General features: G+C 43.6%; 1 protein-coding gene across 3 annotated transcripts in view; it reads left to right on the top strand.

Moving 5' to 3' along the window:
• Positions 1-22,989, top strand: part of RGL1 (ral guanine nucleotide dissociation stimulator like 1) — a 257,870-nt gene extending 234,881 nt beyond the window's left edge. For all 3 annotated transcript variants that reach the window (XM_043567990.1, XM_043567992.1, XM_043567991.1), the window contains 5 exons: positions 2,308-2,397; positions 8,719-8,905; positions 12,684-12,938; positions 17,157-17,271; positions 20,493-22,989. In XM_043567990.1, the coding sequence (XP_043423925.1) occupies positions 2,308-2,397; positions 8,719-8,905; positions 12,684-12,938; positions 17,157-17,271; positions 20,493-20,680 (835 nt within the window). In that variant the 3' untranslated portion in view covers positions 20,681-22,989. The remainder of the gene's footprint in view (positions 1-2,307; positions 2,398-8,718; positions 8,906-12,683; positions 12,939-17,156; positions 17,272-20,492) is intronic.
• The last annotated feature ends 239 nt before the right edge of the window (positions 22,990-23,228 follow it).

Genomic DNA, 23,228 nt, shown 5'->3' with positions numbered 1-23,228 from the left:
GATGTGTCAGAAGATGTGCTTTCACATTCTTGGCTCCACCATTTATTTATCTTTGTAACCTTGAACAAGTCACTTTTTCTGCCTGATCTTCAGCATACTCATCTATAAGATGTTTGTTTGTGAGGATTAGGTGAAATCATATTTGGAAAAGCATTGTTAAAGTGAAGGTCACCACCACCACCGTCACCATGTTTGTCATTTTTGTTCATTGATACCGGCTTTCCAGGGAGCTCTCAACTGGGAAGGAGAGACAGATTCATGAAAAATTGAAATATGGTGGGTAACTAAACTGCTACGGGATCTGGAGGCAGGAACATTTCTTCAGGATGAGGGAAGGTCGGGAAGATGATCGAAAAGGGGTAAATATTTGGGCTAGGCTGTGAAGGAAAAGGTAAGATTTCACCAGGAGAAGTGGGAAAGAAAATTCGGTACCGAGGGAAGAACATGAGCAAAGGCTTGGTGGCCTGACGTGGTTGGCATTTGGATGAACAGTGAGAATTCTGTTGGCTGGGACACAAGGGACAGTTTTCAAAGTCTTGGTTGATACGCATGGAAAAGGACATTAACTCCAGTGCTTTGACTGTTGGCCCAGCAAGGGTGTTAGTCTTTACCCTGTAGTCTAGCAGATTGGAATCTACAGGCCATATCTGGCACACCACGTGTTTTTACATTTTTAAATAGTTCAAAAAAAGGGGAAGATTGTAACATGGACAATTGTTTGACATCTAAGTTTTAGTATTCGTAAATAAAGTTTTATTGGAATACAGCCCATTCATTGACATCTTATTTATGGTTGCTTTCATGCTTTAAAGGCAGCTAATTAGGTGGGAGAGAGACCGTATAGCCCGCAAAGCCTAAAACACTTACTATCTGGTCCTTTACAGAAAATATTTGCTGACCCCTGCTGTAGACTGGGAGATATCCTTGAAAGTTTACCATCAGGGAGAGCAAAACTGAAAGCAAAATAAGTATTTAGCCAATGAGGACATTGAGATTCAGAGAATAACTCAACTAGTCAGTGATGGAGTTTGGATTTAAACTCCAGTCTTCTTGACTCTCCAACCTAGACTCATCAGGTGGTTGCATAATGGTTGGGCAAATCACATAACCTCTGTATGCCTCAGTTCCCTCATTTGGAAGATAGATTATTTGAGGTCCTTTGTAATCCCTGTTACATTAAAACCTATGATTCAGTGCTCATTGGTTGGTGAAGATTTTTTTTCTTTGCCATGTAGAAAATAAAGCAGTTACTGCCTCTCTTTACATTTCTGCTCTGATGATCAGTTTGTATGAGTTAATTTTCTCTCTATGTGTACGTCCTTCTCACATAGGGGACGTACATATCATGGCTGGTGGTCTGGATCGGAAAGTCTAGGCCCACAATATCAGCTCTAACAATTAACTTTTTGTTAATTGTAATAATTGACTTTTTAGTGGTTAGAAGAATCTTGCTAAACATATCCTATTTTTTCTGTCAGATTTATAACCACCTCTAGAGCTTAAGCTAATATTTGAAAAATTCCTTTATCGATGAATACCTGCATATGAGCAAATACCTGGATGCATCCTTAGGTTTAAAAAAAGTACACATAATTAACGACTTACTGAGCTACTGTTTACCACACTGACCCTTCCTCACCTACCCAGAACCAAGTACATCTATTTAGAGCTACAAGCTTTCATAAAAGACATTTCGAGTCATATATAAATTCCTCTTGTGCTTATGGAAGTTACATACATCTGCCTGGCACATAGATGTCCGAATTTGGAGCGTTCTTAATTTAGGCTGTTTCAGCACTTAAAAACCATATTTAACATATCTTTACCAATAATATAACTGCCTCTGTTCGTTAAAGATTAAATAGTTTACAAAAGTCTCTTCTTTCATTTCTCTTAGACAAAGAGTTGAGCACGTGCACACACACACACACGAAGTGATGAGGGCAGGGTACCAGACAAGAAGTAATTCTCCCCCTGGCTTAGTAGCGGGATGAGAATGATCAGGAAGCAGTGGAGTCAGCCTTCAACGCTGCCAGAGCACACAGTCCCTCTCCGAGGCATGCGGCACTAAACAGCCTCGGTCCATAGGCCAGGGTGGGGGTGAGGGGAGGAAGCACACATATAAATTTTTAAAACTTGGCCATGAAGTCCACACCCTCTGAGATTGGTGGGGGAACAACATGGTGTGTATCTTTACCTTGAACGGTCAGAGACTTCCTCTAAAACAAAATGGGCAGACCGTGTGCACTTCCATCGCTTTGTCAGTTCTCAGGCTCTGACCTCACAAGCTCCCTTCTTCTTCCCCAGCTACGCCCTGTCCTGCGAGATCGAAGCGGCTGCTGACGCCAGTGCCACCTCTCCCAAGCCTCGGAAGAGCATGGTGAAGAGGCTCAGCCTGTGAGTGTCACCCGCGGGTCCCAGAGGGTCTCATCAGAGAAGGGACAGGATGTTCAGTACCGCAGCCCTGAGCCAGGGCGGAAGTGAAGAGCAGTTCACTCACCTGTTAATCTTTCTGTCGTGAACCCAGTACATGTTCTAAATCGATTCCTTCTTCTCCACTGTTCTCTCTGGTATGGACGACCATCATCTCCTACCCGGACCACTCCCACAACATCCTTACTGGCTTCTGGCCCCAGCCTTGCCTCAACAGTCCATTCTCCACCAAATAGTCTGGTATTCGCATAAAACACACACCAGATTATACCGCTTCCTTGCTTAAAAACCTCTGATGCTTTTATTGTAAGATAGCACCCAGACTGCTTATCGTGGCTTAGGAGGACTCTCGTGATCTTCCCCCAACCTTCTTGACCACCTTCCTCTCATCCGACCTGCCCCCTTGTTCGCTGAGACCCAGCCATGCCCAGCTTCTAGCCATCTGCCAACCACACCAGGCTCGTTCTTGCTTCAGGGCCTTTGCACCAGATGTTCCCGTGGCCTGGCGTGCTCGTTCTCTGTGGCTGGCCCCTTCAGATATGGGCAACAGCGTTCGCTCCTGAGAGAGAGCCCTCTCTGATGCCGCTGCCTTCCCCCATCACTCTCAGTCACACTGGCTGCTTCCTGTGGCGGAACGTAAGCCACTGGAGAGCGGTACCCTTGTCCATCGCACTCGTGGCTATTTGCCCAGCTCAGTGCCACGCATGCAGGAGGCACTCCATAGCCAAGTTCATAACTCCTGTCTCCCTTTGAGGAAAATCAGGCATCCTTACAGTGGCCCTCACTACCCTTCAGGGACTGCCGTGTCATCCCAGCCCTGCCTGTCCCTTAACTGTCTGTCCTCATCTTTTTCTGCTCACTCTCCTCTGCTTTCCAGCCACCCACACCTCCCTGAACACGCTAGGCGTGCCGTTTCTTCTGCTCAGAACACTGCTCCCCAAATAGCCAAATGACTCACTCACTCACTCCCTTCAGATGCTTGCTGAAACATCACCTTCTCAGCCTTCTGCCAACCACCTTACTTAATACCATGCCCCATCTGCCTTACCTCCCGTGGCACACTCTATCACCTTCGCCTGCTTTGAATTTCTCCACTGCCTTTACCTCCATGTGACATACTGTTTGCTGTAGGTGTCTGTTAATTATCTCCAATGCAGAGTCCACGAAGGCAGGCACATATGTCTGGTTTCTGCTCCTTGCTGTCTCCCCGGAACCTAGAATGGTGCCTGGCACATAGTAGATAATTAATAAATATTTATTGAATGAATAAACTGAGCCATGGGCCAACACTGTTTTAAGGACAATACAGGTATTTTTCATCCAACCCACAAAATAACCTAAGTGGTAGGTCCTATTGTTATGCCAACTTTATAGACCAGGAAAGTAAGGCACAGACGGGGTAAATAGTGTGTTAGTTATTGGAAGATCTGGATTCAAACTCAAGATTTGGCCATAGAGCCAAGATACCTTTTTACTATACTGCCCATGGGAAAAATACTTCGTGAAGGAAGAGAGGAAGGAAAGATGGGGCAGGAGGTAAAAAGTGGAGGAGGAAGAAGATGAGGGAAGGAGGACAAGGCAGAGGGAAAGGGTGCGGAGGGTGGGAGGAAAGAATGAGAAACTGTTAGCTTAATTAGCCCCCGTGCTTTGATGGTAGCCATTTTTACAGAAGAGCCATAGAGGATCTAGTCTGTGTCACCAAGTTGATCTCTCAGACGTTAGACTCCGAGAGACGTCAGACTAACGAATCAAACAAAAGCCAAAGAGGTCAGTGCCAGGAAACAAGGGTTGTCATTTGATTAATAAATTTGCTCTTGCCTTTGAAGACCTATACCTGTGTCTGATCCCCTGGGTGTCACAGTCCGCATTGCCAGGGACGAGCAAGAACAACGACTAGGGCATATTGGACAGTTTTTTTGGGGTTTTTTTTTTTTGGTGGCAGGGTGGCCTGGGAGCCATGCTGACCTGACAGATCCCAACTTTCCACCTCTTATCTGTTGTGTGAACTTCTGTGTCATCATTTGTGAGACCAGAATAGTAATGTTCATCTCAGTGGGTTGGTGCATGACTGGTGGGGTTGTAACGCTTCTCAAACACTGCCTCGCTCTCAAAGGGTACCTGGAGAGCCACCGTTATTTTTTCATGAAACAACTTTCTGTTACTGTCTTTTTTAGTCTTTTTTTTTTTTTTTTTTTTTTTTGGTCAGGATTCTGACTGTTTCTGTGGGTTTTTGCTACTTCCCAGCACTGTCTATCCACCTACCTTGGTGATCCCCAGTGAGACATGGAGGCAAGGATGGCACATGAACTTGGGTATTGTCATGTTTCCAATTAACATGTGCAGGTGCTTACTGGTGTGGGTGGCATGATCTCCCACTAATGAAGCTGCTCAGGCTTCCACCTGATATCAGGTGACATCTAAAGATTACAATGGGACATGTGATTTTATTGAAAGCATTTTGAAGGTAGTCTTGATATCTTGCCAAACCTCTGTCCAGATGCCCCCCCTGGCCCTCCTGAACACTAGATTTCTGAGCTCGTGGGTTGTCCCCTGTAGAGTTTCCATAGCGTCTTGCTATCTTTTCATGGCTGCAATCCTGGAGGAGAATGAACTCTTTTGTGAGGTAACCCGAGGACCTGACCAAGCCTTGTCAGTTGGTAAGATGGACACCTACACAGGGAATCAGACTCCTCAGGAGGTGAGGCCAGGGGTGCCAGGCATCTTGATGGTCTTCCGCATGAGAAATAATTGGAAATTTCTGGACCTGCTATGGCAGTCAGAGGTCTGCACAGGTACATCTAGTCCTTTTTTTATTTTCTGTTTTGGAAGTTCATTCATTTATGTTGAGACACACAGAGAGATAATGAACAGAGGAGAGGCATAGAGAGAGGGGGACAGAGGATCTGAAGCAGGCTCCATGTAGACAGCAGAGAGCCCGATGCAGGGCTTGAACTCACGAAGCGTGAGATCATGACCTGAGCTGATGTCAGACACTTAACTGACTGAGCCACCCAGGCACCCCAGGTAGCCCTAAGTGCTAATGCCTTTACCCCCTTGCTTTTCCTTCCCTGTCCTCAGGCAGTAGCCACTGTAGATGCATTTTGATATAACTGCTTCCCACTACTTCTCTCCAACCCAGCTATCCATATTTATTGTGCCGGGTGCTCTAGCACCCCTGGGTCCTCTCTTTGCACCAAGTCTGACACATGCACAAACTCTGCAGAGATATTTTCATGAAAATCTGAAGTTTCATGGAAGAAGACTGTGAGGGTGCAGTGCCGTGCATGAAGTGTGGTAGACACGGAGTACATTCTCTCCTTGGTGAAATCTTGCCAAGATGCTTGAGTTAAAACCTTCGGTATCTGAGTTTGAACATTTATCATGAATAAAACAGGCCACATGGTCACCCTTCGTATTTCTTGTACATATAAGGGTGATTCTATGCCATCGATTTCCAAAATATTTTATGATCTTAGCATTTTTTAAAATGTGGAAAATGTACTCTTTGCTCTCCCCACATTTAATGATCCATTTTCCAAAGAGGTTGGAAAGAATTTTGAAGCCATAAGGGAAGGTGTGCTTGATCTGAAGGTCAGAGATGCCTAGTATTGAGCTAGAGTTACCCTTTGTAAAGCAGAAATGACCTCATGGAATTGTGCAAATGGAAGAACCTTTAGTCTTTGAACAGTGTCGTTCAAAGCTAGATTCTCAGATGACGGGCTGCGGACCACTAGTCTACAGCCTTCAAAGGTCTACCTCGTAATCACGGGGGTGTACGACAGTGGCATTGCTTTTTCCCCTGAAAATTGTGGTCAGAGTTTAGTGGTTTCCCCTGGAGCGCCAGTAAGGCTTGGAGATCCAAGAAAGGAAGTGACATGGAAAATGGGGCAAGAGGTGGTGGGTCAGAGATGAGACTGAACAAAGACATGCTTCAGGTCTTAGAATTTGAGCTTATAATTCCTGAACTATTTAATGAAAAATCAGGCTCAGTGGTTCTACTCTTGTTATTTTGTCCAGTCAGTGCTTGTTGGGCTTGGCTGCATTTGCTAGTTTCTTTACATGCCTTTCCTTCTTGCATCTTACCCTTCCCTCCTTTTACTCTTTTTCATGTTGTCTGTTAATGTGAACCCTCTCCGTCTTTGTCTGAGAAAGTCTTTATTTTGTGCTCACTCTCAGAATTCTGTTAGCTGGGTATGGAATTCAAGGGCGACCGTTATTTTCACTCAGCACTTTGAAGACAGTATTCCAGGTCTTCTCACTTCTGCCGTTTGCTTTTGAGATGTCTGCTATCTATTTACCATTCCTTTGTATTATGCCCATCCCCTCCCCCCTGCCCCCCCCCCCGCCATTGCTTTTAAGAACTTCTTTTGTCTTTGATATACCATTAGACAGTTTGAGTGAGGATTGAGTCTTATTTATTCTATTCAAGATGTAGTTCCTGGATCTAAAGATTCATGCAGTTCATTAGTTCTGGAATCTTCTCACCCACCATTCATGCAGTTCATTAGTTCTGGAATCTTCTCACCCACCATCTCTTCAGATAAGGTCACTCTTCCATTCTCTTCATTGTCTTCTCTTGGAATTCTTCTTACACATGTCAACATTTCTTGTTCCACTCTCCATCTTTTAACCTTTCTTATTTTCCATGTCTTTATATTTTGATGCTGATTTCTTAAAATTTTCTTCAGATCTGTCATCTTGTTTTCAGTGCTTCTCTTAAACAGTTTTTTAATCCTTCCACTGAGTTTTTATTTTAAATCACTGAATTTTTTAGTCTAGAAGCGAATTTTTTTTTCAAATTGTCTTCCTGTTCATTTGTCAGGATGTCCTGTTCTTCTCTCCTGTTTTCAACCTTTTTTCTTATGTCTGTAATATTTTAAACATATTTATTTTATAGCCTGGTCTGTGGTAGACACTCAAACATTTGTCAAATGAATGAATAAAGTATTAGTTTCTTTCTGTCAGTTCTTGTATCTGAAGTTCTCAAGAGTCTAATGTTTGTTGACTCCCTTTGGGTGGGATATTTCCTTGTATGTTTTTGTAATGTTGTATTATAAGCTCATCTTTATCAGAAAATCCTCTACATCCTGGGTTGAAGGTGTATTCCTCTAGAAATGTTTTTTAATTCTGATTTGCACAGAAGTATAGGTAGCAAAGTATAGCATAGGTAGCAAAGTTGAGTGAGGTGCTGGCCAAGATAACACATGATTTTAGGGGAGACATTTTTCTTTCACCCAAGCTCAGGCCAAGACAGATAAGCTTCCTTGTTGTCTTCCCGTGCCAGTAGGAAGACATTTTTCTAGCCTGTCTTTTTACTAAGGGTATAGCTCTTTGCAGGTCTTGTCCGTCTTTTTACTAAGGGTATAGCTCTTTGAAGGTCTTGGCTCTATAAGGGATTTCAATTTCAACTCCCCACCTTATATAAACAGAGGCCCTCATCTTTGGGTCTGTATGTGTGTTACAACCCGTGTCCCTAGCTCCCCCAGATTGGTACCTCCCACTCCCCACCCAGAGCAGCTGCAGAGTTAGCTCACATACTTCTGGTTTTCAGTTCCCTTTTCATTTATGGCCTGTAGGGATTTTCCTTACTGTATTGCAAGCTCAACTTTAAAAAGAGTTTTTATTCATTCATCAGTTGATGGACATTTAGGCTCTTTCCATAATTTGGCTATTGTTGAAAGTGCTGCTATAAACATTGTGGTACAAGCGCCCCTATGCATCAGCACTCTTGTATCCCTTGGGTAAATTCCTAGCAGTGCTGGGTCATAGGGTAGACCTATTTTTAATTTTTTGAGGAACTTCCTCACTGTTTTCCAGAGCAGCTGCACCAGTTTGCATTCCCACCAACAGTGCACGAGGGTTCCTGTTTCTTCACATCCTCGCCAGCATCTACAGTCTCCTGATTTGTTCATTTTAGCCACTCTGACTGGTGTGAGGTGGTATTTCGGTGTGGTTTTGATTTGTATTTCCCCGATGAGGAGTGACATCGGGCATCTTTTCATGTGTCTGTTGGCCATCTGAATGTCTTCTTTGGAAAAGTGAAAGACCTCAGATTAATATGGCCTCTCATTCAGCTAAGCAATCTGTGTGTTCTTTGAGGTTGGAAATGACCTATTCAGATGAGATGTTTACTGTGATCTATTAGACACTTTATAGGAAATGTTTTCCAGTCATGCCAGGGCATGCAAGATTGACAAAACAATCAAGGGGTTAATTAGCACAAACTATTGCTAAATCATGGATTCCATATTTGTAAACAACTGCCTGGCCTTATGTGTTCTGCAGACTGTTTCTGGGGTCGGACATGATTACCAGTAGCACTCCCACCAAAGAGCAGCCTAAGTCCACTGCCAGTGGGAGCTCTGGTGAAAGCATGGACTCTGTCAGCGTGTCGTCCTGCGAGTCAAACCACTCAGAGGCCGAGGAGGGCTCTATCACCCCCATGGACACACCGGATGAGCCTCAAAAAAAGGTATTCCCTTATTCCTTTCCCATAAGTCCTAATGTAGACACCTGACGTAGTTTAGTGGTTGCCACACAAGAATGTCTGTTTTCAAGTGTATCACTGTACAGTAGTTTGAAATTCATGTTTATAGGAGCTGTCAAAGTAGAGTTCAATCTAGGGACCCATTTCTCATAGAAACTGGTCCAAAAATAGTGAGCATATTGGTGTATTCATCTGGCCTTTGAAACATTGTCTTGGATCCAAAGGTGACTGAAGGACTGTGGCCTGTAACATGAGGTATACTTTATTTAGGACTCAGAGGATTTTCTTAGAAGGAGCGCAAAGTCAAGAGACAGAGATGTATCAGCCTTGTCTCTTGGTGTCATACTTCGTCTTTGCCATGCTTTTACCACAATAATGTTACATAGCAAACCACTCCAAAACTCAGTACTTAAAAACAACAGCCATTTATTCTCTGTCATGTATCTGCTGGTTGGCTGATGTGCATTGGGCTTGGCCCTAGGTCATGGGTTTGGTCCAGGTCTGCTCCTCTCATTCTTCTTGGCATAGTGAGGCTGTCCGGGGCATATTGTTAGTAAGCTAAGACAAATGAGCAAGAGAGCAAGTCCAGCCCCATAGGTGGGTATCAAGCCTTTACTTTGGTCATAATACCAACATTTTATTGCCCAAAGCAAATCATGTGGCCAAATCTCACGTAAATAAGTGAGGCAGGGGACTCCTTCTAATGGGAGGAACTGTGGAGTCACAGGACAAACAAAGGACATGGATTCAGAGGGGCGTAAGGAATTGGTAGCAAGTATACAATCTACCATTGTATACTTTGAGAGGTGATAAAAGAATTCCCATAGAGTTTCCATTTTCCATGGCTTCATAAAGAAATAAAAATAGCAACAACAACAACAAGAACAAGATTTGTCTTAATCTTCTGTACACATCTGCTTTAATCTGTTGGTGAAGAAGCTTGAATTAGAAACATCAACTGTGCTGTGGCTAGCATTTGCACCATTTGGGGGAGATTTTTGGCCAGCCAGACTTGCTGTGTAAGCGACTGTTAGCCCCTTAGCTTAAGCGTAAGCAAGTGAGGTAGAGTGTTGGTAAGAATTCCCCCATTTTGTTTTTTTCTGCCATTCTATAAGGGGATCAGTGTGCAGTTTCACACTGTGTTGTCAACAACAGCAGCAGTAGAGGAACCCTCAAGTGACCTTGTCACAATGTGGCCGATCTAGGATGGATGTCCTACTCAGGACTCATGGGGCTGAGATGTCTCAGGTGCTGCCCCAGCTGGATGTTACCTTTCTATGTTGAAATCCGGAGGCACATCCTCCGGATATTGAAGGAAAAGCTCTGCAAACACCTTCGAGTCTGTTCTCCATTTTCCCATGCATATTTTTGAAACCGGAGATGTAATCATTCTCCATGGCTTGAGGTGCAGCTTCGAAGTTGTCAAAATCTGGAGTGAAGTGTCATTCTTCACCTTTAGACAGGGTCTAATTCTTTGTGGCCCCATTTTCTGATGGTGGACATCATACAAGTGACAATAGAGGTATATCACACGCTGTCCAGGAAGGGGGTGGAATCACCTTTATGCCTGTTGGTGCACTGGACACGTGCAAAGGTCCAGATCATCCCTCTTAAAACTACACAGTAGCCAGCCCAAGTGTGTGTCATTTGCACATTCCTTGCCTCCTCTCTTATCACACGGGTGCTTTAATTTCTTGCACAAGTCAGGTGAACCGTCCTCAGAGGCACGAATTTCTGTCGGTTTAAAGCTGAATCATTGACTTGGATGCACGCACACGCTGGGCTGTAGTATCCTTGAATGTCACCTGGAAAGGCCTTGGTGCCCCCGCTCCCTGCAGAGCGGGTCCTGGATGACCTCCACAGCCTCTCCCTACTCTGGATCCTGAGCCTCAGGTGTCCCGCGTGCCTTCCACAGTGGCGCTCTATGAGATTGCTCTGTTCAGTGAAGTGTACTTAGCATTCCTGTCACTTCATCCCCCAATCATGGTTTCTAAACATTTATTTTCACACTTGCTCCTCATGGCAAATTCTCAGTAAGACCTTAGGGGGAGTCATCAGGTGGTCCGTTTAGAGCTTCTGCAACTCAGGCGTCTTCAAAGCTTTATCTTAATCCTAAGTGTCATTAAAATTATGGAAAATCTAACAGAAAGAAAGGGGATTCATACAGAGGAAAAGGGAGGTGAAAAAATTGAACTAGTAACTGGACAGTGGACCCTCTTGGCTACTGTGTGTGGTGCACCTTCAAGCAAAGTGATGCTGTTGAAATTATGCACCATCAGTTCGCCCTCACACTGAGTCACAAAGTTGATTCACTTGGGAAAATAGACAAAAAAATGTTACTAAACCATATTATAGAGCACAGTTAGACTTCTACATATCCGAGTTGTCAAATAAGCTTGCTGGCTCTAATGAAACTAATCATATAGTAGAATTTAATGTAAAGTTATGCTATAGGAAGACAAAGTCCTTAGGAAATAAAATAGGATAAACCCCATTTTACTTGGAAGCTAGATAATCAGAATGCTAAGTTTCTGTATGCTTTTTCCTTGGAAAAGTAGGTATAAAAGACATAAGTAGGTTACTTATTTTTTAAATGACTTCTGAAATATTTGTTATATAATATATATAACAATTTAGCTTAACTCATTCTGAGAAATTATTTGTAATTTTCCACAATAAGAATTGATATTTAAAGTGATTCAATTTAGGTGTTTTGTTTTGTTTTGTTTTGTTTTTTAACACAACCTAACGAATTTGGGCATCCTGTTTCTTTGGTAATTAGTCTTGCATAGTTTATGGTAACTGTAGTTAATTGGAAAAGCACCTCATTCCTTAAAAGTAGAAAGTAGAAAAGTAGAAAGTAATGGAGCTTCTCATAGGCTGTGTTCCCTTGAGAAAGTCGCTCTATTTCTCTGAATCTTTTTTCCCTTATCTTTATACTGCTCTGCATTTTGTTCACAAGATAGTTGGGAGAGCCACGTGAGATAAGATATATGCAAACTCATCACATCACAGTGCTAAACATCACCAAGGTAGTGGTATACTATGTTCATTTACCACGTTTTCATCAGCTTTAGACTGGGCCTTGGCTATGTGCTTGTCGTGTGAACCTGGTCTTGGGAGTCAGGTAACTGGGGAGTATGTCATGATGGTGCTGCCAGTACTTTTCTCTCTGGATTAAGGTTCCTCACAGCAGAAAGCGATTGGGGCCCGGTGATCTCCAGGGGCCTAATGTTCCACGCAGAGCTGTAGAATCTGTGGTCCTTATCTTAGAAACTTCGACAAGTATAGACCTTTCTCTCCTGCTACAAAATCTGTGATAGAAAATAGATCGTGGTGGGCGTGTTAAGCAGCATTCCCACTCAGGGCAATGGGACTGGATAAGCTGTTGGTAAGTAAGGCTTTCCTCCAGCCCTTGTTAAGCTTCTGACTTCCTCCTGGAGGCCACATTGCCTCTAGCTTCTGGTATTTGCTGCCATCTGCTGGTCACTTCCTTAAAAGCAGCTGCAAATGGGAATTTTGAGAACTGCCTTGCATCCGTCCTCACCTGGATGTAGAGGGCAAGTACTGAGTCACTGATAGGCATCTGCCAACAGGATACTTACCCCAGTGACAAGATGTGTGTGTGTGTGCTGTGAGATGTTGTGGAGGAAGTAATTGAAGTTTATTCATCTCAGCATCTACCTCTGCTTTGAAAATTGTGAAGCGCGCCATTGGCCAAGGTTCTAATCTGTGTTCTTCTGGGGTGTGTTTACTCTTCCAGCTCTCTGAGTCTTCCTCATCATGTTCCTCTATCCATTCCATGGACACAACTTCCTCAGGGATGTCGTCCTTAATAAACCCCCTCTCCTCCCCTCCATCCTGCAACAACAACCCCAAAATCCACAAGCGCTCCGTCTCTGTGACATCCATTACCTCGACAGTGCTGCCTCCCATTTACAACCAACAGAACGAAGACACCTGCATAATCCGCATCAGTATAGAGGACAACAATGGCAACATGTACAAGAGCATCATGGTAAGGCCCTCGGACCGACACCCCTAAGTGTGTACAATATTAGCATCATGTAGGCATCTGCCCAAAATGAGTATGTACCATGGTATTACTCCCTGCGTATGCACCAGTAATATATTTATATAAAAATCTACATATCAGCAGTGGCCATAAAATACAATTTTTACATCTTAAAAATTGCTAAAACTTATCCCGGTCAGTGTCACTTTTTTCAAAACTGTCAATTTGGACAACTGAATGACTGTATCCCAGGGAAGATGCCACTCCTGCATGCCTTCTAGGAAGTCTTCCCGTGGAACCACATGCCTGGATTTATAATGAATTCCCATGCATTCTCAGCCATGTGCTCCGTGGTGGCAAATCTTTCTCCTTTAGTCATGTGGAATCAAACTTAGTAAAGTGAATGATCAAGCTGGAAATACAGTTTGAGTCCACAAGGAACTCTGTTTGTAAATTAAATGAGATGGACCTTTTTGAGCATCTTGTAAAAATCATGTTTCTGACACACTCTCAAAACTGTCTTGAATTAATGGCAGGCTTTTGGAATACATACAGGTGTCTCCTGGTAATGACCTTGGGTGTGTATTTCCCAGAAGTGACTTCTTCGTTTATAGGCCACTTCATGCACTGAAGAGCAGGCTGTCATTTGCAGTGGGTCCCATCTCCCATCTTTATCACCTGCCTTCTTGGAGGGCACACGGAGTGCTCATGAACTCGGCTCTGAACATGACCTGTATGCTGTCTTCTAACATTCCAAAGAAAAACTTTCCTAAAGCAGTCATAGAATCAACAAAAGATTTCTTGAACGTTGGATGTGTGCTTGTCACGGGGCCAGGCTTTGTGGATGGGGAGACGAGTGAGGTGTTTCTGTCTTTGAGGACCTTATGATCAAAAGGGAGATCATAAAGCAGTATTCAACATCTACCATATTCTCTAATAAGAGGTCAGACCAGGTCGTAAAGGGCCTCCAGCCCTCATGAGGGAGTTTGTGTCCTACAGGCAGTAGCATCTCATTGAAGGCTTTTAAGTAGCAATCAGATTTGTTCACTGGAAAAGTAGCTGACATTGTGGAGACAGTGCTCTGGTGGGGGGTAGTGGGAGGTGAGGAAGTGAGTTAGGAAGCTGCTGTCATATTCCATGTAGAAGATGATGAGGGCTTGAACGACAGTCATGTGGCTGGAGACCATGTGGATTTTTGAAAGATTTTTATGAGGTAGAATTGTAGAATCCATTAGTTTAGTCATCAGCTTCGGGTTACCATTGGAGGGGATGAGGAAGAGGGAAAACTAAAGGCTGTCCAGGCAGCTTGGTGGTTGGTGGTCCTACCAAGTGAGATGCAAGCTACTGGAGGAGGAGGAGGGTTTGGGGAATGCTTACACTGGAGGGGTCAGTAGGACATCCAGCTGACATTGTCTAGAAGATGGGCAGAAACCTGGGCTGGTGCCAGGCTGGTTCTGGGAGTCGTCCAGCCCACGGGGTGGACAGGGTCACACAGGGAGTGAGGGCAGGAAGAGACAGAACTCAAGTGGGAGAGAGAATGGTGAAAGAACCACCGAGAAGCCATGCCATCAGTGTTATTATCGTATTTTCAGTGTGGCTTCTTCACATGGCTTCTCTTACACATGCTGACAGAGAAGTCCCCCCTCAAAACTCTGCAGTGACTCTGAAGTAAAAGCTAAGAAGTGGCACACATGCAGCCACGTGGATGGATCTCTAAAATGCCACATTGCGTTAAAGAAACCAGACACAAAAGATTACATGCTGCAGGAGTCTTTTCTTTCAAAAATAGTCCAGACGAACCTGTGGTACTGGAAGCTAACCTCAGGGAAGAGGCACAGGGAATTCTTTGCATTCTCTATTTAAGGTACATGAAGGTGACACGCTAGTGTCATTCAATACTGTGCCATTCACTACACAAGCCACATGTGGCGATTGAGCATTTAAAATGGGAATAGTCCAAATGGAGATGTACTGTGAGTGTAAAATATATACCAGATTTTGAAGATTTAGTACAAAAGAAAGAAAGAATTTCTCATTAGTAATTTTTGTATGGATTATATACTGAAATCATACTTTGGATGTGAGGGATTAAATAAAGTATGTTATTAAAATTAATTTCCCTTTTGAAAAACTTGTTTTAATATGTCTGCTAGATTATGTAGATCTACTGGACAGGGCTGGTTCAGTATGTCAACCAGGGCTGGTTCAGTATGTCAACAGACTGAGCTGTTGATACTGATTGTGACCCTTCACTCCACTCAGTACATTGGATGGGACAGAGTAATAAACACTCATGGAAAGCTCTTGGCCATATCCCATCCTCATCTGGACACACTTGGGGAAGTTTAAGGTCAAGAAAATAAGGATAGCCTGGCTCTCTCCTTAGGTAGGTTTAAAGTTGACAACTTAACCCAACGTTAATCACCTTAGCCCCACATCTGCCACTCTCCCACCCCCCCCACCACCCCCCCAGTTAGAGTGGGATCCTTTCTCTTTAACTTCATGCTTCTGGTCCAGTTCAATCCAACTGTGGGAGTATTTTTTTTTTAGGCTATCAAAACACATATTTCTGCTTTTAGAATTTTGTGTGCATCTATTTCTCCCTTGTCAAGGAGTATGCCGGATGTTTTGGTAATAGACAAATGAACAGGGTCTTTGTCGCTTACAAGGACCCCATTGTAATGCGTGTTGTTTATTGAATCACAAGTACCAGCTGCTGTTTCAGGACCAGAGGGAGACATCTAGGCCCTGCCATCTCCAAGTTCTCAGAGACAGTTTCCTGGGGGAAATCAGTTGTCTTCTTCTTCTTTTATTTTTTTAAATTGATTGGTTGATTGATTGACTGGCTGTCTCACCTCTTACCTCCTGGTGAGAACAGCTTTTATTTTTAAGTAACAATAATTTGTGTGGGGTGTGTGTGTGTGTGTGTGTGTGTGTGTGTGCATTCTTTCTGATGTAAAGAAATCACTCAACGGATGTTACAAAAGTCAGACCTCTTTTCCTCTTGCGCCAAGCACCCTGCCAATAGTTGGCTGAAGTGCAGAGATAAAGGGGAGAAAGTCAGAATTGGGGGTGAGGAGAAGCTTTACTTGGGCTTAAAAAATGGTAGATTTATTATTTTTGAACACCTAGGAGCTGATTTTTAATGAAGTCTAATTTATGTGCAATTACATACACAGATCTTAAGTGTTCAGTTCTTTGGGTTTTAATAGTTACCTGTATCTGTATAACCATCACCCCAAATCTACATAAAGAACATTTTTCATCCCCCCACCAAAATTCCCTTGTGTCCCTTCCAATCAGTTCCCCTCCTTAACCCTAGTGAAGGTTAAGGTTTGTTATTGTTAATTTTCTAAAGCCATAGATTAGTTTTGCCTGTTTTTCAAAGAATTGTCTCCTGTGCCACGTAATCTTTTGTGTCTAGTTTTTTATTTTTGCTTTTTGTTTGTTTGGGTTTTTTTTGTGTGTGTGCAACATGATGCTTTTGAGATTCATCCACATTGTTGCATGTGTCAGTTCTTAGTTTATAACTGCTAAGTTGTGTTCTAGCAGAAATATACTATAATCTCTCTGTCCATTCCCCTGTTCTCTCCTGTCAAGGGCGGTTTAGGTTGATTCCAGCTGGGGGCTATTACGGGTGTGAATCTGCTATGAACACTTGTGTAGAAGTCCTTTTGTAGACATAGGTTTTCATTTCTCCTGGTCAATACCTAGATTGCTGAGATCATGGAGTGATCTGGGAGATCATGTGAAATTGCTGGGTCATGGAGTCTCTTGTGCTTTTTGAAATGATCCTTGTGCAGAACTGCGGTCATTTGTAACCTCCAGGTTGTAACCTGGTGCAATAGCAGTAGTTCAACAGGTAAGGATGATTTTAGCCCAGAACCAAAAATGCTATGCGTTTTGCACAGTACCCTCTTATTCCACTCTGCCCCCCACTGGAACCTCAACCAGTGTGGACGAGATAGGCAAGGAACATGTTCTGTTTTACTAAGGGAAGACACTTGACTGAGGGAGTAGGTGATGGCAAGAGTAAGTGGCCCATCATCATTTGGCTACTAAGGGTGGAGCCAGAACTAGAACCCGGGGCTTCTGGCTCCTGGTCCTGTTCTCATTCCACTGGGCAGTTACTCCCAGGAAGACACAAGGCAGCAAGAATAAGAGGGTCAGGAGGGCTCTCATGAAGCCGAATACTTAGAAACCCATCCATTGTCTTTCCAGTTGACGAGCCAGGATAAAACCCCCGCCGTGATCCAGAGGGCGATGCTGAAGCACAACCTGGACTCGGACCCAGCGGAGGAGTACGAGCTGGTACAGGTCATCTCGGAGGACAAAGGTGGGCACACGTCACTTCTCGTGGCAGGTTACCCGTGTAGAAGTCAGAGAATGAATATGGTGGGGTTTTTTAATGGAATCAAATAGGGGTTTTTAATTGTGTGGGGAACCCTGACGTCATCTCACTTGTAGAATGAAGCATCTCAAGCCGCCCCCGCAACAAACCCTGTTTTGCCTACAGTTTTGCTGTGCATTCTCATGCCCATTCTCTATAAACTTTTTTTTTAAGTTTACTTATTTATTTTGAGAGAGAGAAGGGGGGAGGGGCAGAGAGGGGGAGAGAGAGAATTCCCATGAGACTCCATGCTGTTAGTGCGGAGCCTGACACGAGGCTTGAACTCACGAACCATGAGATTATGACCTGAGCTGAAACGTTAACAACTGAGCCACCCAGGTGCCGCTGCATGCTCTATAAACTTTTTATCAAGCATTCTTCTTGGAAGAGGTCTCTCCCTGTGTCAGAAGGTGAGGGGCGGTAGGGCCTATTGGGTCTTTGAGATGGTCACGCACCTCCTTTACCCAATAATGTGTGTTTAGGTTGTATATGAACCTATAATGTAGCGGTCCTTGGAATAATTTCTCATTTCAGTTAATCATGCATGGGAGGCTTATAGGTTTATCTTAGAGTTTATCTTTTAATATTTTCTTATTAAAAAATTTTTGATGCTTTTTTAGAGAGAGAGAGAGAGAGAGAGCACAAGTGGGGGATGGGCAGAGAGAGAGGGAGACACAGAATCTGAAGCAGGCACCAGGCTCTGAGCGGTCAGCACAGAACCAGATGTGGAGCTCGAACTCATGAACCGCATGGTTGTGACCTGAGCGGGTGTTGGAACTGAGCCACTCAGGTGCCCCTCTTTCAGTTTATCTTTATTCATGATTGATGTTCAAGTAGCAAAAGCTTCTAACTCCAGAATCTGAAGGCTCTTTATTTCACACTTACCGAGGCAAAGAACTGAGGCAAAGACATACTTCAGTATGTCTAGGAACCCATTGTTGGCAGAAATTCCTTTTAGGAAAACTGGGGACAAATACTTACCCTGAATGTATCTATTTGCCAGTTTGAATTGGGGTTGTATTTGTTGAGAGGAGACAACAAGCTGGTAGGTAAGTTGTCTGTACTCTGTCACATCGTAGAAACTCAGTCATAAGAAGTCTCTTTTCAAGTGTGGTTAATTGACTGAAATTAACCCTATCTACTGGCAGACCCAACACTAACCAATTCACACATTTTTTTTAATGTGTATTTATTTTTGAGAGAGAGAGAGAGAGAGAGAGAGAGTGTGAGAGCATGAATGGGGGAGGGGCAGAGAGAGAGGGAGACAGAATCCCAAGACGGCTCCAGGCTCCAAGCTGTCAGCACAGATCCTGATGCGCGGCTCGATTTCAGAAACCATGGCAACGTGACCTGAACCAAAGTCGGATGCTCAACCGACTGAGCCACCAAGGTGCCCCCAATTCACATTTGTTCCCCAAGTATAGCGAAAAGAAGAATTTTAAAAGTTGGGAATATGAGAAGGGAGCAGCTGTTCACGCTCCATTTGACCAGCAAATCCTCCAGGCTGTATCTTGGGCCCCGAGAAGAGTGGCTGAAATTAGAGTAGTACTTTTTCCTAGAGATGAAGTATATAGCCTCTGAGAAAATTCTTTTTCAATTACCTCTTGGGAGTTTTCTCAGTCATTCAGCGGACCCCTAAGTTGTGGGGCAAACCCTTGTCAATTATATCTTTTATTGTGGTTACAGTTAAAATTCTAAGCCTACAAGGTGATCTCTTGAGTTTTACCATGTTGCCCACGAACCAAGGCTAAGGTGAGACCAGTTGGTTTGAAGAACCAGGAATCCTGGGCCCAGTTTTGTCCACCACTTGGGTGGTCTTCGGGGGGCTGCTGGGGGGCTGCTTGACCTCCTCGGGCCTTGGTCCTTAATTAGTGAAAAGGAGGCAGTACCCTACTAATTCTTCATACGTCACAGGACAGTTATGAGGGTAACAAGAAATATGTGCCCCAAAGTACTTTGGAGGTATGCTAAGTGATCCGTAGTTGTGAGGTGAATTATTACTGACCCGGGAATATGGGGACATTTGTGCAAAATGTACTAGAGTCACTTAGAACCCGATTGCATCGGTCTCTCTATAAAATTTCGGTGTTTGAAGTTAACATAAGCTTGACTGCATCCATTCTGCAATCAGATGCCTCTGGTGATGGCCTCCCCAACACTATTGCCCATTTTACCTCTTTTATTCCCGTTTGTTTTTTTAGATACCCATTACCCCTGAGTGCTAAATAGTATATATCTTCTTCTAAAAATATAAATGAATTTGGGTCGCCTGGGTGGCTCAGTCGGTGAAGCATCTGACTTCCGGTCAGGTATGATCTCACAGTTTGTGAGTTTGAGCCCCGCATCGGGCTCTGTGCTGACAGCTCAGAGCCTGGAGCCTGCTTCGGATCCTGTGTCTCCCTCTCTCTCTGCCCCTCCCTGGCTCACACTCTGTCTTTGTCTCTCTGTCTCTCAAAAATAAATAAACATTAAAAAAATTTGTTTAAATAAAAAAATAAAAATAAATAAAAATATAAATGAATTAAACTAACTTTGCTTGATAATTTCATATGATACTTGGAATAGTCCCTGTTCAGAAATGGCAGCTGTCTGTTTGGGAATCATTGAAGTAGACAACAGTTTAAATATTTACAGATGTACTCATTCTTATATAGATGCTGTTTAGTATTCAGCTGGTTTGATTTGGGATTACTTCAAAAAATATTTCAATATTCCAAGTAGAAGGTTCTGGAAAATGCTGTAGATTTTTTTTTTCTGCCCCGTGTCATTGGATTCTCTCAGTCTCAGAAAAGTTGCATGCTGGAGTAGAAAATGGACAATGGGAGGAAGGATACCTGGGTTCTAGCCCAGTTCTGCTCTTGACTAGCTGTGATCCTGGGAGTGTCTTTCCCTTTGTTTTAATGTCTCTTCGCCTTTGTTTTCTACTGCACTTTTTTCTAGCTAAAATATTCTGCATTTGAGCATTTAGTTCAATTTAAAATTGGGATTGAGGAGTGGTTGGAACTGATTTTGGGGGTGGTTGTCATTGTTTGGTTCAGTTCACATTCCAAGGACAAAGGACCAACGGTCCTTGCTTTGTGGCCAGACAAAATTTCCCCCCCTGCCACTGTCAGTGCTTGGGCTGACCTACACCAGCTGACTGCCTTCTCTCTCCTTCTCTCCTTTAGAACTGGTGATCCCAGACTCAGCCAATGTCTTTTATGCCATGAACAGCCAAGTGAACTTTGACTTCATTTTACGCAAAAAGAACTCCATGGAAGAACAAGTGAAATTGCGTAGCCGGACCAGCTTGACATTGCCCAGGACAGCTAAACGGGGCTGCTGGAGCAATAGGCACAGCAAAATCACCCTCTGAAGGGAGGGACCAATGGTCCCTTGCTCGCCAAAGGCGGAGCGGGGCTGAGAACAGGCCGTGGTGATTGCAACGACCATCCAGTGTTAGAGGATCATTGGTGAAGTCCACAGCTATTTATTGAGTACCTCTGGTGTGGAAGGCACTATGACAGGCATCGTGGGGGAAATCGGAGATGAGTTTGACATGAAAAGGATGAAAGTTTCACTGATTCTCTTTGACCTATTTGAGACTGAAATGCAAAATTATCCACTTTTATAAATAAATATATATGTACACATATTTGGTATGTATGTGTGTGTATATATATATATACACATATATATATATACACATATATATGTATATATATATATATATGTGTATATATATATATATGGGACTTAGGGATATTCTGGACTATGGAAAAATGAATTTGCACAATGGCCTGGGAAGTTGAGGTCACTTTTTACAGGGAAATAGAAAGAACTGAAAACCTAGTGTCATACCTTCCATGTAAATGGAATCAATCCTAGGAATACAGAGTGTCCTTTGTGCCAGTATTATAAGAAGTCCAAACTGTTTCTATAAGGGAGAGAATGACTTTCTCCATCAAGTGCCACCAGAAGAGATCTGCAGAGGCTGGAACTGCCACGGCTGAATGAAAGGCCACTTTGGAAAGGGTTTGGATGAGCCAGTGGCTTTTGACCTCTGCCCGCATCTGCCGCTTTCTGCGACCCCAGGGAGGGCGAGAGGAGCATCGGAGGCCCATCGGACCCACTGGTCCAGCCCCCATGACACCTCTGGAGCCAACGCAAGCCCATTTTGGTTTCTGGCAACTGCCTTGTGTGTCCGTTCCCCCTGCTCAAGAACATATCACAATCATTACTGTACAAGTAGCCATGCTCTTTGGTAACTTACCAGCCGGAAAAGAAAGCACAAAAGGATGGGGACTCGTTTGGACTCTTACCTGTCTCGGAATGCCACTTCTTCATTGCCATTTCTGATTGCCTTCTTTTGCATGTAACACTATATGTCTGGAGTCTTTTGCCATCTGGATTGTAGTACCTCTATATTACGTGCAATTTATTCCTCAGGTGTAGAAATTCCTACTGCGATTGACTATATTTGATCATTTTGAGCCTGTGAAAGATTTCAGAACAGCGACTGCTCTGTTAATAGCCCCTCAGAAGATGTTCCCTGCTGATAGCAGTGTCCTGTTTTACTCACTAACTTTTATAGCATTACTGTGCCTAGTCATGGGGAAAGAAATGGGGCTACGTATATGATCTGAATCATTTCTTAATGAGGTACATTCTTCCAGATGGAATCAATAACATTTTTTTTTTCAGGTCCCCACACTTGCTATCACAGTGTTACTGTTAAGTGACATTTTTGTCTCTAGTAACACCATCACCCTCTCCCTTCCAAATCTGAGCTGTGCTGGGGGTTTGAACCAAAAAGCCATATGTGCGATATCAACATGTGTAAGAAGCACTTTCAGAATGTCCTTTTTAAGAAAAAATTCTCAAAATTCCAGTTTTTATTCTAAAAATAAAAAGAACAAACCCAGATATAAAGCATAGATTGTAAAATGGAGCTTTTTTTTCCCCTTTGTCCTAATCCTGTAAAGACAGCTCCCAAAGGTTATGTGAGATTTATGTTATGTAAATAGCCATATGAAATCTGCAAGAAACACCAGGGAAAGTTTAGAGATTCGTGGCAGTGGACCAAAGAATGAGCCGGGAAGGCCTCAAATTTCCCTTCGGTCTTTCGAGGAGAGCAGACTGTGCATGATAAAGAGCGCCTCGGTTTCAACCAGTTGAAAAGCACTTTGTTCTGTTTGCAAGGCTCGTCCCGTCCGATTTGCGCTTCTGTGCTTGGAGGAGAGACGGCCGGGGTGCTAGACATCATGGAGACTGGAGAACATGTAGCCTCAGCCTGAATTTCTGGGTTCGAAGGTCACAAAATACAGAACTGTTGGCCTAGTTTAGGGTGCGGCTATGAAGACATACGTGTTGTGCCGTGTGCTCGCCCTATGTATTGTACTGTATATGTAGAGTCTAGATTTATATACTGCAATGTAAAAAAATATATATATATATATTTTTTCCTTTTTTAAAGACGATGGAAACTCCAAGTAGATAAAACATAGCCTCATTTATTTAATGCCACTTGAAATGTCTTAAATTTGTTTCCCGGTGGATAGCCGGGTGATGCTTTCAGCTGCTCGCATGCTTGTCTTTCTACAGCTCCATCATCTGTTTACCTTTTGGTTAAACTAATAAACTGGTTTGGGACTTGGCTGGCATGTGCTGCCAGACCCAAAGGGACTGTATTTGGTTCATCAGGTGGGTTCCGGGTCCTAGATGTGTCCGTAGGCTCGTTGGAAGCCCCCTCTGGCTCGGTTGGAGGGAGCCCAGGGGAAGCCGCTGGCAGAGGTAGGAGGGGATCCTCTCCTCTGGTGCGTGTCACGAGCGTTTGGGGGAGGGAGTGACATCCTCAGGAAGCTGCAGTCAGATATGATGCCTTGCCAGATTGCGACTCTTAAGAGTCATGTGGTGGGGGACAC

Source organism: Prionailurus bengalensis, chromosome E4 (genome assembly GCF_016509475.1).
Source record: "Prionailurus bengalensis isolate Pbe53 chromosome E4, Fcat_Pben_1.1_paternal_pri, whole genome shotgun sequence".
Lineage (NCBI taxonomy): Eukaryota > Metazoa > Chordata > Mammalia > Carnivora > Felidae > Prionailurus > Prionailurus bengalensis.
Note: the sequence above shows the minus strand (reverse complement) of the source record. Positions and strands in the feature narration are given on the sequence as shown.